At 36.9% G+C, this 24822-nt stretch overlaps 1 protein-coding gene across 4 annotated transcripts in view; it reads left to right on the top strand.

The window, feature by feature from the left end:
* The window catches only part of LOC101570057 (zinc finger protein 709-like), a 40049-nt gene that overhangs the window by 7422 nt on the left and 7805 nt on the right, over window positions 1–24822 (top strand). The window contains exon 1 of one of the 4 annotated variants that reach the window (XM_023699111.1): window positions 1191–1303. The exons of the other annotated variants lie outside the window; for them this stretch is intronic. Within the exon in view, the coding sequence (XP_023554879.1) occupies window positions 1301–1303 (3 nt within the window). The 5' untranslated portion in view covers window positions 1191–1300. Of the gene's footprint in view, window positions 1–1190; window positions 1304–24822 lie in introns of those variants that run through there. 4 annotated transcript variants of the gene reach the window in all.

Below are 24822 nucleotides of genomic sequence, written 5' to 3' on the forward strand. Positions count from 1 at the left end.
GCTGTAATCATAGTGAACTACATTCATATGAAACAAATCTATGATGAACAGTCATAGAGAAACCTCATTTATATAGTCTAAAGAAAGTGTTGCTACACTTTGTGTTTTTTTCAGACATCTATTGATTTCATAGGTTCATTATAATATAAAATACCTGACATACACAATTTAAGAATAAATAGTTTATTTTACCTTATGGTATGTATTATGGAAGTATGGGGCAAAATGTACCAGAAAAGAACAGAAAGGGAAAAGATTGTCCATATTGTCACTGCTCCATGATGCACCTGAATCCATCAGAAGTATGCTCTATCCACTCTACATGCCAAACAAGATACTGATCAAGAGTATCATATGATACCTGGTAGGATTTTCTTTGTAGGGATATATTAATGTGTTGAAGGACAAAGGATTTCAACTTGTGAGGAGTGAACTAAAGGACATAGGGTGTTTAGAGTCTGAAAATATTTTCCTCAACGGGAGGAGTTGGATGTATTTAATTGTGTGCTTTTAACACTTTTTTTTTATTAACATGAGTAAATTGAGAGATGCAATGTGAAAAAGTTTTGACTATGAAACCAACTATCTTACTGCATGTTTTTCACCTCTTTTATTAACCCTTCCTCTATCCCATAGTGCACTGGCCTTGCTGAGACTCATGGCATTTGCTCAGTGATTTTTTTCCATGGTGTATTAACTATGAAATTGTTTTAGCATTCGTGTGACCACATTTTAAGGATCAGCACACACGAACAGCCACTGATTGTAATAAAAATGCACGAATAACTAGGAGTGGTGGTGCACACTTGTAAATCCAGCAGTAAGGAGGCTGGTGAGATCAAGGCCACTTAGGATCTAGAATGAGTTTAAGAACAGACATGAGGCCCTGTTTAAAACAGAACAAAATAAACAACCGGCAGCTCTGACAAAAGCTCTCCTTAAATGCATTTTAGGCAGGATGGTATGCTGGGAGAGAAACTTTTCTACAAGTGTCTGGGTTACACTCTACCATTTGAGCACCACTCACGTTAGTAGGGATTTGTTTCTCTTGTCGCTGTGTTTCTGTTGCCACAGCTCAGAGGGCAGACTGTGAAGTGGGAGCAAATCAGTGTTAAAGACGAAAGCTGTAGGAGCTGTCCAATCAGGTGGGCCAAGGGAGGCGGGCTCTATTTCTTGGCTGTAAAGCCCAGATCGTGAGCATGTTTTTGAGCCAGCTGACCTAGCTACATTGCTTTGCATTAGGATTTTTACTGGCTGCATCCCGCGTGCAGAGGACCTTGGAAGACCCTCAAGCCACGCAATGGTAATAGTGTGGGATGGGTGCCCTGAGACGGGACGGATTGGGATGTCAGGGGTGAGGTTAACCCGGAAGTGGTAGGAACCAGCAATGGCGAGCCGGAGCCTCCTTGCAAGCTGCGGAGTTCTGAGTTTCTCCTCCTTTAGCGCTGTGTAACCTCTGAGCCTCCGGCCTTGGACCTATTTTGGGTACCCAGTACAACATCTCCCCAGAATTACCCCATCAGCCAGGAATGCAGTCTCAGGCAGCCCCAGCCGTCTCCACCTGTGTGGGGAGAGTGGGAGCTGTGAGAAGATTCAAGTGAGGGTTAGAGCCGGAGGAATTATAGTGTGCTAGTTCCATAGTCTCATTCCTTCCTCCAGAAGAAATGGTGGACCTCACTTTTATATATGTCAGTGATACAAGATCTTAAACCAACAATTTAGCCCCTCAGACCAATGTCCCTTCATGAGGAGAATGAATTCCAAAATTACAAAAATGTCCACATGTCACACTCATGACAGTTGATGAATGTCATGAGAATTCAAAGATAGGTTTATCATTCTTGTTGTGACTCAGTGCTGTAGAACTTGCCATGAATGCAGTGAACTTCTCTGTCATGTGCACAGCAATCAAGACAAGAATTATTATCTTAATGTTTTGATGGTGCCTTTTCTAACAGATGGTTTAAGTGAGGACTTTTCATAGAGTTCAGAATGCTGAACAACATGTTATTGTGTTAGCTGAGGCAGGAAAGGCTGTTCCTGCTAAGGAGTGTTTCTAGAGGGACTACCTGTTTGAAATTTATTGAACTTGGGCAGCAACAAGGAGGTGTGATTTGGTAGGAGTGGAAAGGGAGAAGGGGGTCATCTCATTAATTACCATAGACATTAGGCTGTGTAGACAATGTTTTAAAAGTTGAAATCTCCTTTGAGGTGGGCTTTATATTAACTAGGGGTAAAGCCCTAAATGTGAGGTCTGTGGGCATAAGAATGCTTAGGAATAAAGGTTTTCTCTGTTGGGATGAAAAAGAAAGTCAAAGAGAAGGTGATGGTAAGGATGACAACCACATCTACAACAGAGAAAACATTCTCCTTAGGTCAGAGTTTGTTTTGTGTGACATACAAGAATTGTGCTATGGCTCAAATCTAAGAATGGGTCAAAGAACACAGGCCTTAAGGATAAGTAGTCAGAAGTTAGATAAAATTGTCCTGTTACCACTAATCAGTTAACCTAATAATTTTTGAGGAAGAACTGTAAGTTAGAAGAATGTTCTTGTTGTAGGCTTAAGTGTTGGGTATGATCATCTAAGTGGGATGGGAAGAGATTTCTCCGCCATACAAAAGATTGCAAAGCATGGTTGATGTTCTTATTGCACTGAGGGTTGCACCCAGGACTTTGCTCTGAATTATGTTCCTTACCCTATGTAATATTTTGTTTTTTAAATTTAAGACTAGGCCTTACTAAGTTGTCCAGGCTGCTGTGAACTTCTAATTTCATTCTAGCCTCCTGGACTCATGAGATTAAAGACATGTACTAACATGTCTAGCTAAGATGCCAGTTCTTTACAGCTATAACCAGGATTGAAATGTTTGATTAAGTGAAACTTTAATGAAACATGGTTGCACCCAACTTTCATCCTAGCATTGGGACACTGAGGCACAGTATTGCAATTCTGAAGACAACCTGGACAATGGAGCAAGACACATACCAACATAAAGTAAAAATACTGGGGCTCTATTGCCAATTTAATGTAATTTGTGCAACATCCTCAAGCCCTGAGTTCAGTCTGCCAGTACCAATGAATAAAAGAAACAGTGGTTAGTATTCAATGGAAAATTTACTTCAGTTTTTGAATTTTATTGTTTGCACAGAAGTGGTATATTCACAATATTTGCTCAAGATGCTGAGCATAGCAATGAATCTCTGCTCTGTTAGTATGATAGGACACCAAATGTAAACAGCCAGAGTGGTCCTTTGTAGAATATGAAACTCACTAGTAGTTTTCTGTGTTGAGCAATGTATTACTTAGGTTCTCTTGAGGAACTGAGACACAGAATGAGTGGTTTGGATAAGAGAGCGTTACTCTGGGTTTGTGCTGGATGGTCATTTATCTGTATATTTTGTTTTATAGATTATTGTACATCCCTTTACTCTTACTGTCTACCTTGCTTTATCAGGACAAGGCAATAGGATAGAAATTGTCAATAAACAGACAGTGCCGAGCAATTTAACCACAACATCCCAAGAATATATAATGCAAAAGGAAAAACATTCCCCCTTGTATTTTATGTCGATTCTGGGAACCCTTCTATCTGCCTTAATTTTGGAGAAAATATTTGATTTTCCATTTTGCTCTATCTTGTTTTCCAATTGCCTCTTCCTTACCCTTAATAGGCTGAGGTTATGTTTGTCTAGCATAGTCTCCTCCAAGTCTTGGGACCATTTTTCCTTTTTAGTGACTTACATTTCTCTAGGTAACAATGTAACTATAAGACTTTGCTGTATGTTCCCTATGTAGCTGGATCCTACAATCCCTGAAATTCCCTTGAGTTCAGAATTCCTCAAACTCTGTGGACAACTGTCTTTTGTTTTTATTTTGGAGGCGGTCATGGGAATGGCCAGTGGAGAAGAGCACAGCTGGGATAAAGCACAGAGCTTTAGTTCAAGGGACTCTTAGTCTGGCTTTAGACTCCCAGTGTGTAACATCATAGCACACCAAGCAAAGGGTCCTTTTCTGGTTTTAACTTTACTAGGATCTGAAAGGCAGCTTAAAGAGGAGGACCAGAAGAGAGAATGTACTCAAGTATAGACTGGAAATTATTTGGGTTGGATCACTCAGCTTGGGTTTCGGTGTAGAGGCAGAGAGATGGCAGCTCTTGAACTCTTCCTTTTGTTCTCTCAGGATTCCATACCACTCAGGAGCTTGTGTGTTTACTGAACCTGCTAAAGGCAGAAAAATTCAGCCACTGGTGATTTCAAGTTTCCAAAAATGTGTGGATTCACTGTAGCCCCTTATTTGCCATTTTCACAGATAGGAGAAAGCATGGTTTTTGAGTTCTGTTAATGACGTAAGTGCCACAGGAAACATCTTTTTTTTTTTACTGTACTAAAAACAGATTTGAGAAAATGCCATAAATGCTCAAGAGCATGTTTGCTAGTTCACAGAGTGCATATCCATTTAAAACCTGATATGCACTATTCATTCTTCCATCACCAGTAGGCAATAATTTCTATTTCTCATAATCAACAACACTAGAGTATTTCAGACTTGATAAATTTTATGAATATGAATTGAGATTCATTTCCATTTTTCTGTTTTTTATAACATCTTTCTTTTAGGTCTTTATTTTTCTCTTTCCTGTGTAAGCCCTTGTATCAATTTTATATTTATATACTGACATGTGATGGGGATACTATTCAATTAAATTCTTTTTTCTGTATATTTCTGTGTCACTTTTAAAGAATAAAAATACCTTCTGCAATTTTTCAGCTGCAGTTTAATTTCATCAATGATTTTCTCTGCTGAATAGAAATCCTGTTACATTTTTTCTTTTCAAAGTCATATTAACATTTTTGGCTTCAGAAATTTATCTCTGAAGTTTCTCCACTCTTAAATCAGAAAGTCGTTTTCTTTACTTTCTTTTATACTTCACATTTTCATATTTAGTCATATTTGAGTAGAGTACGTCTTTCTTAGTGATACAAAATTCAGTTTTACTTGGCCCATAAAGTGTACAACTTACTACCATTAATAAATGGTTAATTACCTCTTTGTATTTATTGGTACTACCAGCTTAAGCAAATCTCAGTTTAGAAGAAAGCAGTATTTTTTGATATTTCTTTTAAATTTACTGTGTCTACATATTGTCTGATGTTCAGATTTAAATAACTGTAACTTTATAGTGTCCCAACATATGGAAATGAATAAGGTTCCTCTTTATATTTATTTGAGATTTGAAAAATAATGTCTTATCCTGTGTTTTTTAAAAAAGGAATTCTAGAATGATTTTGTGACGTTTATTGTTGACTTACTGGTATTGTGTAGCACTATTAAGGATATACTTTGAAGTATTTATGGCATATCACATCATCAAATCTGTGTTTGTACCTTATTCTCTACATGTGTTAATCATGTGCTCCAATTATTTTCTTTTGGTTTTTTGAGAGAGGATCTGAATCTACAGTTCACTTGACCTGGAACTGACTCCATAGCTCAGACTGGCATTCAGCTTGTGGTGATCTCCCTTTTTCAGACTCCCTTGTACCAAAATGCCTGGCTATCAAATTTTAATCATGAGTAGTATTTTTGAATATGTTGCTGAATTTTAAAGAAGATGTTGATAATATTTTACAGAGATATACAAATGTCTGGCAGGGTATGAAGATTTCTAGGTGCCTACAGAATCCTTTCCTTGCAGTGATATATGAGGAAGATTTTCCTGCGTAAAACAAAATATTGGCATAAACTGAGAGAAGCAGTTGAATAGAAATTTTCTCTTTTCAAGGCTGACATTAGACTTGTTTACAAAAACTGGTACAACTTCAAATTTCTAATTACATGTATTTTTAAAATGAAGTAGTTGCTTCCCTGAAAGTTCATCATATTTACATGTCATAAGTAGATAGTTGCACTTTTATTTCTATTAAAATATTTTTTTATATTTTGACCTCTAGTAAATTTAAAAGTGATTCTTAAACAGATATAAACAAAAGATCTTTTGGTTTCTCTGTAGTTACTGAGTGTGTATTGGCTTTAAGAAAAAGATTTGAGAGCTTCTTTATAGTACATGCGGTGATTGGAAATCACTTAGTTTTTTTATACTATCATAGTTTTAGTGAGTAGTAAAACTGTGATAAACAATTTTTTCCAGTTAAACCTCTCCTGGCAAGATAGATGTTCTTATCAGTTTTCTCAAATGGTATATTTTGATAGTTTTATCATTTCTGGATAGTAATTTCATCTCCACCACTTCAGTGCTTAATATTACTTATTTGTCTTTCTTGCTTTACAATACCACACATGAGTTTTGGTTTCATGTGACAGAACAGTGGAGACTGTGAATGTCCTTGACTTATTTCTGATCCTAAAACATTCATGTTGAGTGTCTCCATTCAGTGTTTTATGTGTTAGTTTTATGGTATGAGTGCTGTATCTTGTTATTGAGTCTTCTGATTTTTTTTTAAGATTAGAGCCTTTTAAGAAATAATTAGTAAAAATTAAGATTTAGAAAATACATTTAAGTCAAGATTCAAATAATTGCTGATGTTATTCTTCATTAATTTAGATTTCTAATATTGAACCATCCTTATCTTTGATAAAATAAAAACTAGTTATAATAAAGAATGTGAGGGGCTGGGGAGATGGCTCAGTGGAATAAGTGCTTCCCTAGCAAGTGCAAGGGCCTGAGTTCAATCCCCGATTCTGCAAAAAAAAAAAAAACCCCAAAAAAGAATGTGAGTGTGCACGTGCATGCATGCATGTGTGTGTGCATGTGCACACACACACACGCACACACAATGACTCTGGATTGAGTTTAGGGCATCATACAGGCTAGAAAGGTATGGCACCACTAAGCTAAGTGCCAATATGAGATACTTTTTTAGTAAAACCTTGTATTATGCTGGATTTGAAAATCTACAAGCCTTGGTATAAAAGGTGTATGATTATCTTTTCTGGCAAATGTGTTGCCTGGTTTTAGGTGAAGATAAACTTGATGAAATTAGTTTCAAATATTACTTACTTAAAAAAATATAGGCATATAATGTTCAGGCAGCTGAGCATAATCAACTTTTAAGATAGCATTGCTATGTTTGTATGCATAACAAACATATTCATTATGACAAATCTATCTATTTATCTATCTATCTGTGTGTGTGTGTGTGTGTGTGTGTGTGTGTGTGTGTGTGACATGTTGATCAATATTTTAAAGTTTCAATGAAACAATTGTAAGCCCATTGGGAGATGAATTTACAAAAGTAAATTTTTTTTGAAAGTCGTTTCACTTGCTTCCCATCTTGTTTGATTCCTTAGCATTGTTTTCCATATACCATGTTTGAGAAATATTATTTCTAACATTCATTTATACTACCTAAATTTCAATAACAAATTAATTTTTGTTTTTATTTCTCTTATAGTTGCCTCAGTTGGCTAGGTGCAGTGTTGTGCCATGTAATCCCAGCATTCCAGCAGCTGTGTGTAACAGAATCAAACTTTGATGTCCAGCATGGACATGATTCCATCTTCATGGTTCTGTCTTGCAAATTAAAATGTCCATGTTCTTTATAAATATTTCTCTTTTGCATTGACTTTTGTTGTTACCCCATCTATTCATCTTTTCCCATATATTGGTGCCTACATTATTTATTAATTAATGGTTGTATTTTACTCTTAAAGTGTATGCAAAATATATATCTCAGAATCTGCATATTTAACTGAAAGATATTTAATTTGAATTTTGGGAATATATTTTAAATTGTTACCATAAGTATTTGTAAGGGCATTTCACTAAATACTCTGGAAATAAGAGGAAAGATGGAAATTTGCCTGAAAAACATATGGGTCAACAGAAAATATGGAGACCAGGGAGGTATGTCAATGGAATAAGTGCATGCCAGGCAGGCACAAGGTCCTGAGTTCAATCCCTGGTACCACCAAAAAAAAAGTTACATTTATAAAACTTTCTTAAGGCCGGCCAGGTAGCACAGTGCTTGGGAGGCTGAAAACAGGAGAACCACTATGAGTCTGATCTACATAGTGAGACCCTGTAGACTCTATACTATATACATTAAAAAAAAAAAAAAACCCAAAAAAACAGGGAATATGGTTCAGTTGTACAGCACAGGCTTAATGTATCTATTGTCCTCAGTTCCCTTTGACCACTTTGCACTGAGGAAAGAAATTACATGACATTTTTAAAGTTGTTAATTCTCCATAATTTTAAAATTTTCTTCAGTACATTGAAGACAATACTTTTTTTAAGAAAAGTATTCTTTTGGTACAGGGTCACACTACAAAGTTTGGACTCGTAGTGATCTTCCTGTCTTGGCCTTTGCAGCACTGAGATTACAGGCATGTGCCACCATGCCTGGTTTCATGGCTCACAAAGCACATGTTACTGGGGATTGAACTTAGAACCTTGCACTTGCCAGGTAGGCACTTGGACTGCCAAGCTAACACCCCAACCCTTGTATTTTCTAAGTAAGATAGAATTTTTGTAAAATTTCTCTACTTACTTGGAAAAATATATTCTTTTTTAATACTCTATATGTAATACATAGTTTATAAGTGAATTAGAATGAAGTCTACTAAATTTGGAAACTATAGTTATCTAACTGTGTCTAACATGTTAGTTCTACAGGGCCAGTGAGTGCCATTGGAAGTATCACATCTAATTCCAGAGTAGTTAAGGCAGTCTGTTGCAAACCAGTTTCAGCCTCTAAAGTTATGAGAGTGTCCATCCCAAGTATGTAATAGAATTAGGCCAATGAGAATAGGAATGATTTCTTTGTTCCCAACATAAGGGGGCCTTTCTTCTAAATTGTCCGAGAGTTGGAGTTAACCACATAAAGTCATCTCATACCTTCAAGAAGTCATCTTTATATCCTTTATTATTGGTTCTTATATAGGACCCTTAGCCTCACTTACTAGGGGTTCTACTAAAGTCTGTAGAGAGACTTCTGTGGCATTCTTAGAAAAAAATTTGATTATGTCCAGGATCATAGAGGATGTAGTTTATAGGACACTCAGGTATCTTAACAGTTACCTTAACAGTGTACTAAACTACGAACCACTGAACTTTTTCATGTCTCATTAATGTAGTCTTATAGCATATTCCAATAGTACAAGTTGAAACTAAATCTAAACCAAAAATTTTTAATAATCAATTAAAAAAGAAACACATTCAAAGGAAATATTTTATATACCATCCCATTTCAAATATGTTTACACAGTATATGCACAGTGTGAGAGGCTTAATCATTTATGTCTGACTGCAACAGCACCAAATGCATGCACTTGTAGTCAATGTTAGAAAATTTTAATTAGTTGCTAACTTTTGCTTATTCTAAGAATATTATTAAATAGGTGAGGAAAGAGACAGAGTAATGAAGTAATGCACAAAAAAAATTTGCTCCTTAAAATAGTTTTTGTGAAATGGTTACCTGTTACTTAGGCACATATGCTCAGATTCCTTTGCTTGCCAAATCAAAGTGGCCAAATACTCATGCAAAAGGGTAAAAGGATTTATTCTAACCTAGCTCCTGGGAGATAAAGGTGCCTATTTGCCTGAACCCATTTATAAGTGGGCAGAGGTCTATGGAACAGCGGGGAGAAAGAGCACAGAGAGATAATGCAGATCACTATGCCTGCTCTCCCACTTTTAGCTTCTTTAGTTCGTTGTTCCCTATCTTGTGAAAAGAAAACTGGGCCCCAGGCTTCCTAGTGTCAACATCTGAATATTTTATTTATCTGGGCTGAGGAGAAGTTGGGGAGAGTGTTTATACCCTTACTCTAAGGAAGCTACTTGACTGGAATATATTTTATAGCTCCAGATACAGCCTTTATACATTTTAAGAGGCAAAGAATACATTAATTAACTTAGACAAAGCTCTCAAATGGACTTTTATTAAATCAAATAAACTTTTAGTTGCTTCCACTTCTCTATTGTAGTAAGACATAGGGAATGCCTGTTAGCCAACTCAACTTCTGCCAAGTAAAATAACCAGTAAAAGTAGAAGCTATAGTCTTGTTCAATGACTCTTGTTTAAGAAAGCAGTCCTGATAACATTTTAAAATCACACAATCCTGAGTACTGATATATAGCTTCTCAAATACACAACCGGTGTCTTTATCCTCTTAAAATCTAAGTTAAAAAAGTTTTTTTTTCCTCAAGAAATGGTTCAAGAACCTTGAACTATTATATGTTGGCTTACAAAGCAACCTCAAAACAACTTGAAGCCTGGAAAGTCTTGTGTAATCTATATAATACTCAAACTGCATTGCCTTTCCTGAAATAAAGGTGATTCTACAAGAAGAGAAAGATAGGAACTGGAGAGAGAGCTCAACAGCATAAGTGCCTGCCTTGCAAGTACAAGGTCCTGAGTTCAGTCCTCATACCACAAACAACAAAACAAAACAAAAACAACAAAAAACAATAAAGTGGATTTTTGGGCTGGCAAGATAGCTCATGGGAGGGGGCCAGGGAGATGGCTCAGTAGGATAAGCGCTTGACCGGCAAACACAAGGATCTGAGTTCAATCCCCGGTTCCGCAAAAAAAAAAAAAAAAGAAAGAAAGATAGCTCATGTGACTAAGTGCTTGCTTAGGCAAGCACAGGTACCAGAGCCAGCAGAGACCAGGTGTGGTGGCACACGCCTTTAATCCCAGCACTGGGGAGGCTGAAAACAGGAGGATCACTAAAAGTCCAAGCTGTGCAGTGAGACTCTGCACTAAATACATAAAAGAAAAACATAAAAAGAAAGCAAAGGAGAATAGCAGAACAAATGAGTACTCAAGAAAAAAGATGGCTGAAAATTTTATCTTCCTCTTAACTCTTCTTACATCAATCAGTGCCCCCAAAATTACCCACAGTAGGCCCTGGTGCCCACAAGTGGTAAAGGTGCTTACCACACCATGGATGACCAATCAGTAGTCCCAAATGACTTTTAGTATGTCTAAAATGGCCCCCAAATAGTGAAGATTCTTATGTTGCCCAGATGGAACTAGTGAATCACTGAAGGGAAGCTCTCAGTTGTGGAGAGAGTAGATTCTTGGAATGAGCCTTGTAAAGGGAAAACACATAGAACTCATCAGCTCCCCAAACCACCTTTATTGTTTTACCAACAAGAGTTTATAGGCAGCTGATTTTATGAACAGGAAAGGAGGGAGATTTCCAAGTGAAAAAGTATATAGAGCAGCTGCCCCATGTCCTTGAGATGCTGACCACTGGCTTTGCTGGGCAGGAGCAGTCAGTCCCTTTACCCAAGAGACTGTCAGAATGCGTTCTTCTCAGGGGCAGGAGCTCACGTAACTTAGTGTCAGCCAAACTGGTACTGGTCATTCAGGCTCATAAGTTCACATCCATCTCCCTGCTGCCCAAATTCAAAGAAGCCATGCATGTGGGAGAAAATAAAGGATATATTCATAGCTCGGAGGAGATGAAGGGCCTATTTACCTCAGGTCATTGTCTATTAACAGGTGAGCAAGGGTCTTTATAGTAAGAAACAGAGGGGCAAGGGGGAGCACATGCAGATAATGCCGGTCTTCACAATTGCTTCATCACTTTTAGCTATCTTTACCTCATTGCACTCTTTCTTATGGAAAGAAAACTTGCTGTATGCTTCCTGGAATCAGCTTCTGCATATTTTGCTCATTCATCTGAGCTAAGGAGAGGTGGGGGAAGCTGTTTTTGCCTTTGGCCTTAGGAAGCCACTTGTCTCTAAAGGAAAAAAAAACCAGACTTTTTAAAATATTTTGTAGTGTGGTTACAGTACCATTTCATCTGTGCTACAGCTTCCGTTCTTATCCTTGTGTCTTCATTTTGTTTTGGATGTCAGCAGGTACAACAGTGATGCTTGTTCACATGTATTCACCTCTTTCTATTTATCCCTTTTGGTTTCCTGGCTTTCTTAGGGCAGCTTCAGCCAGTTCTCTTCCTGTTGTACATGCTGAAATACCTTATACATCAGGAAAAAATTCTCATCAGATTCACTTTCTGTAGTGAATACAGACTATACATGTCCATGTACTTCTTAGCTGCATTCTCCATCTGTAAAATCATGGTCACTATGATTATCAATGCTTAACAACCTAAAGTGCCTCCAGTTTTTGTCACTTGTCCTAGACTAATTAGTTATTTGTTTTCTTCACCTTTAGCAACACTCATCCCTTGCTTGTGGTCTTGAGCTGTGCACACTGTGAGGCACTCTTACGCAGAGGCACTCTTACTTCCCTGCCTCTGGGTAAAGCATGCTCAGTAGCCCCTGTGACTATGCCTATTGTGTGCCTGATTTGTCCTGTAATGTATTCAGTTATGGAAATGATGGTGATAATAGTAGTTGTATACGTTACTTTCTTTGAATCTAATAGAGTCCAAGATCTTCTCTACTGCATTTCTTCTTGTACATGGGCTTGCAGAGAGAAGAAATCTTATTCACCATGGGTGTGGTCATACAAGGTGTTTACTACATTGTCCTGTCCTATATTTTCATGTGGCTACCATCTCAACAATTTCTTCTGCTGAGGAACAGCAGGTTGCCTTCTCCACGTGTGCAGTCTACCTCACTGTTGGCATCTAGAACTCTGTTTCATTTGACATGTACTTTCTAACTCAATTCTAAAGTAACTGAAAGTAGACTTTTGAGTCAGACCTACAAGGCAGTAATCCTGTCATATTCTTTCTCAGCCACAAGATTTAGAAAAACAAAAGAAAGGTCTTTCCCATAAAGGACCAACTTGGAAGTTTTGTGTCTAGGAATGTAAATTACATTGAACTTTATGATCTTTACCTTTTCTCCTATCCTTCCTTTTTTTCTTCAGATCTGAAAATGTCTTTATTTTATAGAAAATGAATCCCAGGAAGGTTAAAAAGTAATAACAGAGGACATAGGTTCAAAATTGGATGTAGTCAGTCATTCAAAGCATTCAAGTGAGAATACAGCATTGGCAGCTTGGACTTGTAGTGATCTTCCTGTTTTTTTTTTCAATCTTTCCATTGCTGGGATTACAGGCTTGTGCTACCTTTCTGGGTCTTGATAGCCAGCTCAGCACACTTGGGGGCAAGGCCAGTACAACATGTGGTGCTGGGGATCAAACCCCAGTCCCTGTGCTTAAGCAGGCACTTAGTTTGCTGAGCTATATTGCTGGCCCTCTCTTGTCTTTTTTTTAATAATGAAATTGACGATTAATTTGTATGTAGTATTTGTCATGAACTCATTTTTCTTTCTGGTTGAATGATACTCTTTTTTATGAATACCTTACATTTTGGTTATTCATTAGTTGATAGACATTAGAATCATGTCTACCTTTTGGATTTCATGAAACCTTGGCTTTCAACATTCATTTATGAAATCTTGTGGACATACGCTTTTATATCTTCTGTTCATATGCTTATAAGAAAATACATGGGAAATATGAACACTTGTAATTTTATACTGATTTTTTCACTCAAAGCTCAATGCTGAAATCTAGTACCTAATGAGATATAGTAAACTATCTGAGTATAAATGTGCAGTTGAGGCACTTGAAATGCAGTTATAAACATATACATTTTCTTTCTGATGTGCCCCTTTGTTGAATAATAGAAGTGAGAGAGAAAAGAGCCTACACATGCAAACTTGGGGTTTCTTTCCATGAAATTGTCCACTTTGGCAAAACTGAACAAAAGTAAGACTTCATTTTTTTTTCTGTGACATAGTTTGTTTACAACAGAAGAGAACTGAGATAATACCTGTATGTTTCCTTATTACAGAAACTAGAAGTGTATGGTCAAAATGGCTCTCATTTATCATCTCAATTTTTATTTTATTAGTGCAAGTTTTTAATACATGATGATTACCTTCATTGTGGGGAGTTGGTACATACATTTTTTTCAGTTTTTAGCCATTTCATTTCCCTTCCCTCTCTGCTCTTGCATCTCTCAGTCTCCTTTTCTTCTACTTGAGTTTTTTCCATAGCCTTAGAACAGTTGTTACTGTGTGTCTTTCTGGCTATTGTTTGTGATACCATGACATTAATTTCTACTCTACTTTTTTCAAATTTCCTTCCTCATACAAGCTTTGAATTTAACTTCTTCTTTTACTATAAGTTTGAGGTTCAACATAAGGTTTTTTATTTGAGCTCACTCTTTTTTCTGATGTGGGAATTTGCCACTGTGAACTTCCCTCCTATGACTGCTTTTATTGCATCCCATAAATTTTGGTATTGTATTAGCATTATAGTTTAATTATAAAAACTGTCTTAGTTTGTTCTTTATTTTCATCTGTGATCCATTGGTTGTTCAAGAAAATATAATGTAGGGCTGGCCAGATAGCTCAGTGGATTAAAATGCCTACTTAGGCAGATGCAAGGACCAGTGTGCCATGCCGTCCTTGCCCCCAGGGGTGTGCTGAGATGGTGATTGAGACTGTGCATGGTGGCACAGAGCTTGAGAGGCTGAAAACAGGAGGATTACCACAAACTTGATTTGTGTAGTGAGACCTTATAGACTCTGTACTAAATATATAATAGTTAAGATATCTATACTGTTGGTTTCTCTTAGTTCATTGAAATGTAAAGTTTGGGCTATTATTATTTGGACACTTTTTCTTGCCCATATCTTGTACTCTGAGTAAGTACTTAGATGATACCGACATGTGAAGTATTAACTGTTTTTACTCTCCTTTTGTCTTATTTTTGAACTTTTGTTTTCCCTTTAAAATTGAGTTTAAAAAAAAAAAAAAAAAAAAAAAAAAAACACCAAAAACCAGTATCACTAATCTTATAAAAAAGAGATTGAGGGGGCCTGCCCATTAGCTCAGTTTTTAAGTGCCTGCTTAAACAAAGCAGTCAAGCTCAGGATGCTGTGGTTCTATCCCCAGATCCTCATGTCTTACCAGACCTGCCTTTAAGGCCTCCTCAGCCAAAAAAATCCTTCTGAACTTTAGGGGCTGGGGAGATGACTCAGTAGAATAAGTGCTTTCCTGGCAAACACAAGGGCCTGAGTTTAATCTCTGGTTCCACCAAAAAAAGGGGGGAGGGTGAATTGTAGATCACAGGGAATATCCTGTGTGCAACTCTAAGTACTCTTCCCATGACAATTAGATAATGCTACTCAAATAATTTTTTAACTGCCAACGTTAGGCACAAATTTTATGTCCAATTTGGGCTAAAAATAATTAAGTGAACTGATCCCTAGTAACAGAAGACATATTCATCTAACATTTTCTTTTTTTTTTTTCCCTTGGCGGAACTGGGGATTGAACTCAGGCCTGAGAATAACAAGGACCTGGGTTTGATCTCTGGTACTGCATACCATGCTGGCCATTGAAACCAGGTGTTGTGGGACACACCTATAATCCCAGTACTGGGAAGGCTGAGAAGGGAGGATCATTATGAGTCTGAGCCCCGTAGTGAGACCCTGTACCAAATAAATACATAAATACATAAAAAATCAGACTTGCCCAATGGCTCAGTGAACTAAAGTGCCTGCTTAGGCAGAGCACAGCGACTTGATCCCCGGTGTGCCGAGCTGGCCCCATCCGTGGGGTCTGCAGAGACAGCAAATGAGACTGGGTGTGGTAGTGTGTGCCTGTAATCCCAGCTCTTGGGACACTGAAAAAGGAGGATCACTGCGAGTCTGATCTGTGTAGTAAGACCCTGTCGACCCTGTACTAAATACATTTAAAAAAAAAAAAAAAAGAAAGAAAATTTTTTAAAAAGCACTGTCTTCCTTTCTTGAATTTTGATTATTATATGCCTTGGTGCAGATATTTTTGGTCATGGATGATTCTTTATCTTTGCTTGGCAAGTTTTCTGCCATTATTTCTTTGAAGAGATTTTTGTTTTGTTTTGTTTTAATGTGCTGTCTCCAGCCTTCTCATTGACCCCAGTTATTCTTATGTTGATTTTTGTTTGTTTTTTGCTTCTGTGTAGCTGTTTGATTTTTTTTTCCTGGCCTGTTGCTATTTTTAAGAAATCATTCTTTTCATGATATCTAGATGCAATTCTGTCTTCTGCATCTCATACTTTATCCTCAGCTTTGTTCAGTGTGAGAAGGAAATTTTTAATGTCCTGGATTTCTGTTTGGATCTATTTCATGGATTTTATTTCTTTCCTATGTTAGGCATTTTTTGTTTCCATCCTTTTTCTAATCTCATTTATTCTTTTATCTGTGTCTTCTCTAATATCTTTGATTTTACGCATCATTTCTTTTTGTACCTGAGAGATTATGTTCTCTATAGCCTTTTCCACTTTTTTTTTCTTTTTAAACTTCTGTTGCTATCATTACAGAAAGTTCCAATGTTTAACTTCCAATTTCATCTATCTCACTGTGTTCTGGGCTTGTCCTAGGTGGGCTGGGAGTTAGGGTTGCATTTTGGTTTTGTGTCTTACCATTTTCTATTTTTTCTTTGTAATTTCATTTAGTTTTCTGAGTTTAAGCTTGCCAATTTCTTATGATAGTTTTTATCACTAGTATTGAGGCTTCCCTAGATGTTTGTTCTTCAGGCATATCCTCTAAATGTGTTTCTTATGTCTATCCCAAGAATCTGCCTTCCCAATTTGTAAAGGATACAGAGTTACTATTTGGCTTAGCACCCCATCCTTTGGTACTGTGATGTGATGGTGATTATAAGCCCATAAAATCACAGTGTTACAGGGGAGAAAAACTGGTTATAACATGTGTGACATCTTCGCTAAAGTAGTACAGTTAGTTATAACAATAATTTCAAGTACAGCTTAACTAATGAAAAACTAACCATTAACTTGCTACCTCCAACCACAGAAGCAAACTCTAAAGTTACATAACAGAATCAGACATATATCATGTACTTGTACACAGTGATTTTCCCCTTTATAGAGTGATTTTACTCTTTTGTAGAGGACGGGGCTAAGAAGGGTAGGGTCAGGATAAAGTGATGAATGAGGCCAAGTGTAGTAGAATCAAGGCTGGAGGTCAAAGGCTGATCACCAAAGTTTTGGGAAAGAGGAGGATGCAGGAGGGAAAGAATGAAGGAGAATGTGAATGAGTATTGAAGTGGATCATAAAGGGAAGAGACTATTCACATGAAAGTATCATAAGTTCAAGAAGTAGTTGAGGAAAGAGAAAGAATATTAGTAGAAGAGAATAAAAAAGGTAAGAAACCTAAACAGGGAAAAAAAAGATGGTATAAAGAGAAAAATATGGGGTGGTGGTGAGGACCAGAAAAGAAAAGGGAGAAAAGAAAAGTAACCACGAAATACAAAACAGAACAAGACAAAACCCAACCAGACAGGAGAAGGATAGCCAATCAGATAAACAAAGGAGAATAAAAGTAGTAAAATTCTTATGTTTACAGTTCTGTGGTCATGTCCAAGGTAGATCCCAGCATTGTACTGTGTAATCCTGGAAAGTCTGCTATGGGATTTGTCCGGGGTATTGAGCTGATCTTGCCCCTGGATATGGTGGTTTGGGCTGGTTTTTATTGGTGTAGTTGTCCAAAGTTCTTTATTATAGAGCAGCAGACCTGCCTGCTTTCTATTCGGGGGTCTGTGTTTCAAAGCTCAACACTGGTTCACCTAACCTTCCAAATGCTGGCTGCTCACTTCTGCTTCAGATTTTTTAACACTGCTGGTCTTATCTGGGCCTACGTCTACACCTGCACCAACCCCTGCCAGGGCGTGGCCTGATCTCACTGGTTGTTCCTGCCACTGCCAGGAGTGTGCACCCTCATGTGAGCCACCTGGCCTGTTCTCACTGATTGCTCTGTCCATTGCCAATAGTCTGAACCCATTATTATTATTATTATTATTATTATTATTATTATTATTATTTTATAATTAGATTTTGAGCCTACATCTCATTGTTGTAGAGGCTGGGGGTTGAGTCTGGGACTATCTTTCCAGTCTCCCTGACTGATGTGATTACAGATGTAGATCACCAAACCAGCTACAATGGTGTAGTGGATTGTTAACTGGTGGTTAACTTGTTATACTCAGCTGAATTGAATTAGCTTAGTGCTGGGTGTAGTAGGTCCACCCCCACCAAGAATTGTTGCCAGCAGCATAAGAGGCAGAACTGAAGAGGAAGAAGTTTAGAAGCTGTAGGGAGCTCTTGGTTTTCCTGGAGGAGCTTGTCATGTTGGCTTTCCTGATGAAATTGTCTGTTCTCATTGTCAAAGGAACTCGGGACTTTGTTGCCTGAGAATGGCTGCAGTTCACTTTGGGGGAGCTCTGGTCCTTACTTTCAGCATCACTTCCTCGCTCCGCAGGGCAAGATGATACACTGTTCAGCCTCCTGGACAAGCTTGTTGCACTGACTTTCCTGATATAGACTTGACTGTTCTTGTCATTAGAGGAGTTTGGGACCTCACTGTCACTGAGGATGTCTGTAGTACTTTTCGGGGAAGCTCTGGTCCTTAATTCTGAGTGTTGCTTCCTGGCTGCAGTGCACATCCCTCAGCCTGCTTCATCTCACTGGCACAGACTTTCTAGCTTCCACCACTGACCTTTGGGCCTTTCCCGCACAGATCCATGAAACAGGCCTGCATGAGACATTGTCATGGGCACTAGGCCTCCAATCAGACTTGTGAGAGGGATTGTTATAGGCTCTATGTCTTTGGCTGGACTCATGCAAGGTATTTCCTACTCCAGATATGTAACTACAAATTTGAGAGTACTTCTATGTGTAGGATATTTAAAAAAAAAAAAACAACTATCGTCTTTTTTCCATTTTCAGGAACAGAGATTCTAAGTTTATAATAATGTCCTATTATGGTTTGTATCTAGTTGTCCCTCCAAAGCCTCATGTAGTCATTGGGGCAGGCTTCTAGAGTTTGTGATTAATTCATGACCCAATGCTGGGATTTATGGGTGTTGTGCTACACGTGTGCTGGGGTGAATCATCTGAATGCAATACAAAGAGGGAAGAGACTTGCTAGCTGTCATAGTTGCTGTTCCTCTCTTTGCTCTTGCTGTTTCTGCACCCACACACTGCTGCCCTCTGCCATGTGCTGCTCTGCCTTGGAGCCAGCTCAGTATGGCCTGAAACCTCCACTAACTGTGAGCTGAATTAACCTTTCCTTCCTTAATTTAGGGTGTCAGGTATTTTGTCCCAGCAATGAGAGAAAAGTAACCAAGATACATCTTAAAGAGTAGAAAGGTCTGTTTATCGGAAGACCTTTGAGGCCGTACCTTCATTTTGTTACTGGAGTGGCTGAATGTGCCACCCTTTATTTAGTTCAGGATGATGATTTATGATGAAATACATCATTTGTGGACTAGAATTTGCACGTGGGCATTGTTGGAAGACTGGGCTTTCTGAATGTAACAATTGTAGTAAATTTTGGTGGTGTATTCAATTTTGGGCCTACTATTTGCTGATAGAATATTTGGGTTCAGAAGAGAATCTCCACCTTCAAGCAACTGTAGCTAAGTGTTATTCTCTATTCAAAATACAGCATGTGGACAAGAGAATAATTTTTCTCTGGAAAGATGGCTCAGTAGAGCATGAGGAAGTGCCAGTTATAACTCTCCTGACTTTTCATGTTTCCTTTGACAACCTGTGTCAGGGTTTTACTAGAGAAACAGATATAACTCAAAATATACAAATGATTGATTTACGATGGTCTACCAGAGTCAGATGAGGAAGTCTGCAGAGAGTGCCTGCACACTGGAGACTGACGGATTCATTCCAGGGTCTGGAGCTCACTGTAGTGTTCTATGCAAGTCCATATCAGGAAGCTGATGGGTCTGTGACACGAGGCTGATTAATCTGCACAAGAAGGCTGGAGAATCTGAGGCAGAGGCCAGAGTCTATAGTAGAAGCCAGGAGACCATGATCAAGCTGAAGGTGAAGAGAAGCTCCTCTGAAGAATGGAAACTTTCAGTCTTTCCTCATATCATCTAGGTGATGAGTGCCCTAGGGTGGCTCTTCTATACTGTAGGGTGTAGAATTACTGAGCCAATTTAGCTAAGCTTGTAAACCTTTCAAGTTCACACAATCAATCACTACATATCCACTGTGAAGTGAGCTCCTATGTCAGAGTACAATGAAAGTACTCATTGTAATGAGCTCAAAAAAGTGTCTGATCTGAATTTGAGTTCCTTGTAAACTAATGAAATGGGTTTCTTTCCTGATCCATTTCTCTTTTGCTTCTTTTGCAGCAAGATTTTTGTGTAAAATCGAAGTTACTTCAAGGATTTTTTCCCATGATTTAACTATACGTTTGTGATTTTTCTTGGAAAAAGCAGATAAAATTATGATACCTGAAGAATTAAATAATAGTTTAGAAATAAATTACTTTTTTTTGCATTTAACTTAAATGTGTATAAAATTCCACAGAATAATGGTGCAGATTAGAAAATCAACTGTTGTTAACTACTGTCCATTTCCTGAACTCATCAAACTTCAGGGTTGGACACTGGATAAACTTTGTTTAGATCTTGTCTATAGCATTACCATCTATCGCTAGCAGAGTGTTAGTTGGTTAAAGACAGCAATTTTGAATGAGTTAATGAAGTTAACATACCATTATTATTAGAGTGAAATGGTTTTGTTTCATTTTTTTGCTTGTGGGTTTTCATTGCCTTAGTTTATTCCACATGGCTTTAGAGAATGTCATATTTTAGCTACTTCACTCACTTATTCCACTGTGTTTGGACTTAGATTATTTCTTGTTGTTCAACATTTTTGGTGTAGCTAAAATACCATTCTTGCTTTCTTTCTGTGACAACAAATTAAAATCTTTAAAAATATAGGAAAATTCACTTACATGTAGATCATTCTAATTTCTTTAACTTGATTATTTAGATTGGGAATTTTACATAATTCAGTTTCTGTTGTTGTGATATGAAAATTCAAAATACGTAGAAAATTTTAATATATTTTCATCTGGAGTGTGTGTGTGTGTTTTGTTATTGTGTGACTCATAAACACTTAGGACAATCAAATTTATTTATATTTATAAACATTGATCTAAAGTTAACCACCATTTCTTTATGATTTTATCTTGTCTTTGTTGATTACATCTAGAATTCATTTTTATATGTGAAATTGTTTCTCTCTGGACCACTCTTTTTGACATAGTATGTTGACAATCTCAAATGCAGTTCTTTATATTAAATACACAATTAAGTAACAGATTTTTGAGACTTTTTTAATGCTAGGGATATATACCATGATACATTGTATTCCTAATTGTAGTAGTTATTTGTTCTTTCTTTAAAAAAATTTCTAGCAAATAACATAATGCTATATTTAAGTAAAGATAGTTTTATGTGTTCCATCTTATTCTCAGAGACTTAAAAGTCAAAGTGAATATTGAGAAATAGAATTTGCTAATATGTTTTGAGTGAGTTGCCTTATTATCTTCTTATTGTAGGTATGATTTTCTAAGACAAAATATTTAAATATTGAATTATTTCTTATTTCCTAATGCATGAATTCATTTTAAAAATTTCTCTCGAAGTATTTCAGGGAGTATCTTTATTTTCTTGTTTTATTTGGTTTATGTTTTCAATGTATATTTTTATGAGTTCATGTTTATAGTACGTAATGTTTACATTCCTTGAGGGCAGTAGTTATATCCACATTAAACATTGCAATGTTTTTTTTAAATCTACTTTCCCTCCCCTTCCTCTGCCCAATCTTGAGCTATTTGTCCCTTCCTTTCCTTTTGGCAGAAAGTCTTTGTCTCTGTTTTATTGCCTCTGAAATATTTAATATTTTATTCAGCCTTTTACTTGATACATGTGTCATTTAAAAATTTATGATTTAGGGAGCTGGGGAGATAGCTCAGAGGAATAAGTGCTTGCTTGGCAAGCACAAGAGCCTGAGTTCAATCCCTGACTCTGTAAAATAGTAGTAGTAGTAGTAGTAATAGTAGTAGTAGTAATAATAATAATAATAATAATAATAATAAATTTATTATTTAATCTCTAATTCTTAAAGAATTTTCCAATATGTTTGTACTATTGCTTTCTACTTTCATTCCAAGGTAGTTCAAGAGCTTATTTTACATGATTTCCATAGTTTAGATATGTTAAGGTTTTTGTTGTTGTGAACATAATCTAAATTAGTGAATATTTCTTGTGATTTTTCAGCAGAGTATATACTCTACAGTTATGAATGAAGAATTTTATAATATCCATTGAGTCCATTTAGGGGGTGATGTTCATTTTAATTTTCTATACAGTTACACATTTCTTAACTTTATTACTTTTTAATGGAGATGTTTTGAAATCTTCAGAATTATTTATGGATTTGAGATTTTTTCCCTTTGATTTCATGTTTTTGTTCATCTGCTTTAAAGGTTTGTTTAGTGTAATACATATTAAGAAGTGTTAGTTTTTATTAGAAAACCACCTTCTATATCATTATATGATCATGATAATCCTTTTTTTCTTTGAGGAACAGATTAGTAATAAATACAAAAATGTCATCAGGTTTTGTTCAATCTAGTGAGAGAGATAGGATGAAGTGGCTGAAATTTTGTGTCGCTTTGTGCCAAGAATTTAGGTGTACAGATAATGCATTTGTCTAAACTTTGGAAAAATACTGTTTTTTCCTCCCTCAGAACTTACTTAAAATCCAGAATTTTCAAAATAGTTTTATTTTCCCCATCCTACCCTCAGAATGATGAGGGAATGTTTCTTTTATCATTTTGAGAACCTGGCAGTGCTGGTGAAGATACAATGAAGAAAGTTTTAGGATATCTAATATCTGACCCCAAGGATTTGTGCCTCTCAGATGAATTGCTTTATCCTTATTCTACCCTTATTTGGTTCTGTGGTTTCTGAGGAGTAATTTATGCTTCTAGCAGTCTATGTCTTTATTCTCCTGGTTAGCCTTACAGGGTTTCTGATTTTAAGATAGTTTGCTTTTTTGTTTTTTTGTTTATTTATTTATGTATGTGTGTGTGTGTGTGTGTGTGTGTGTGTGTCCAGCTCAGCCCACCAGGGGGTGGGGCTGGCTGGCATGTGGTGCTGGGGGATTGAACCATGGTCCCTGTGCTTTGCTAAGCCTGTTCTAAGTAGGTGCTTTAGACCACTGAGCCATCTCACCAGCCCCTGCTTTTTTGTTAATGAGATTAAAAACATTTGTTATGTGTGTTTCCAGGTAAACTGCAAAGTAGAAGAGTATGAGTTTACTATTGGATTGTTATTGGCCATATTTAAGCCCTAAATATATGTTCAATTTGCTTCTCAATTAAAGATATTGTAATCAAAATGTATGTGTTCACTACTTTGGACCTGACAGATACTTTGGCAATTTACAATTCTGTCTTTAAAAGTGAAACCACTAAGACAACAATATGCAAAGTATTAATTATTGAAACTGTGCTAGTAATCGGTTTTGAAACTGTCTCATTTCTATTTGTTTTTCAATAAAATTATTTTAAAAAACAAATAAATGCGAGGTCACACTGTGTGAACCTTACTTCTGCCTGCAAGAATGAGTTTTCAGAGGGCCAGTGAAATAGCTCAGTGGATTAAAGAGCCTGCTTAGGCAGACACAGGGGCCGGGAGTTTGATCCCTGGTGTACCATGCTGCTCCCCACCCCCCGAGGTGCGCTGAGATGGCGATTGAGACTGGGGCATGGTGGCACACATCTGTAATCTCAGTACTTGGGAGGCTGAAAACAGGAGAATCACTACGAGTCCAATCTGTGTAGTGAGACTCCCATAGACCCTGTCCTAAATAACCACCCCCCAAAAAAGTGAGTTTTCACTTTGTGTATCCTATTAAACTCAATATCTCAGGCCAGGCTCATTTCACCACTTTGTCAAAGTATTTGATACATGGCTGAGAGTCCTGCTCTACTATTCCTCAGTCCTCAGTTATTGGAAAAATACTTCACATGTCTTCTTGATTTTCTATGCCACATCTTCACAAATATAAAATAAAAAGCCACTCTTCTCAGTAATAGCATAGAATTTTGCATCATATCTACCATGTCTTCTCATTAATCAATTTCCATGGCTGTCATTTATTTGCCTTGTTTTCTAACTTACACTGTTCCTCATGGGCAGCATACAGTCTGCCCACTGCTTCTTGAATATCTGATGATCTCTTGTTTGCAAATATGTTTTGTTTACTGTGCTCAGTCTGTTAATTACCTCTCATTTTTTCTATGTTAGGATGTTGGCAAACTTGTAAAAATTAATTTTCTTTCCACATAATAATTTTGTGTTGAAGTTTTTTCAATATTCTCAAAAATATTTTTGGTGAGTTTTAACAATAACAATATGCATATACTGAGAATGCTCAGAAAATTTTATAACTGGGCATTGGGCAGTGGTTTACAGTACCCAGGTGAAACTCTGTTAGCTCATCCTTGTCTTCCCCATGAACAAAAATTGTCATATTTATTTTGATAGTTTTTCCAAATTTACCACATGCATTCTTACAGTTTTGTCCCCAAATGTTCTGTGAGTGAGTATATAGAAATTACACACAAAAGTACTAGAGGTGGTTTTTTTTTTCCACTCTGTTTCACATGTGCTCATGTCTGAATTAGGGAGAGTTAAAGACTCATCCATTATAGTGAACACATGACTGAGATATTTTTAAGTTCACTTGTTACAGATGGAGATGAGTCATATTTGCCTCCTGAAACAACAGTACAATATATTTTCTGGACATTAGATTAAAGCCATTTGTCTGTAGATTTTGCAGTACTCTGAAGTAGTGGATATGGTTGTAGAATTTCTTAATTGATCTTTCTTTCATCCTTTTATAAATCTATATACATATTGTGTTGTTCCATAATTTCATTTCTTTAGGCTCTTTCCTCATCTCAGGTCATGGATCTTGTGTATATTTGTTGTTTTCTCTTGAGTTATGTATGTTTTGATCATTTTTATGTGTT

Source organism: Octodon degus, unplaced genomic scaffold, assembly GCF_000260255.1.
Source record: "Octodon degus isolate 3935 unplaced genomic scaffold, OctDeg1.0 scaffold00111, whole genome shotgun sequence".
Taxonomy (NCBI): domain Eukaryota; kingdom Metazoa; phylum Chordata; class Mammalia; order Rodentia; family Octodontidae; genus Octodon; species Octodon degus.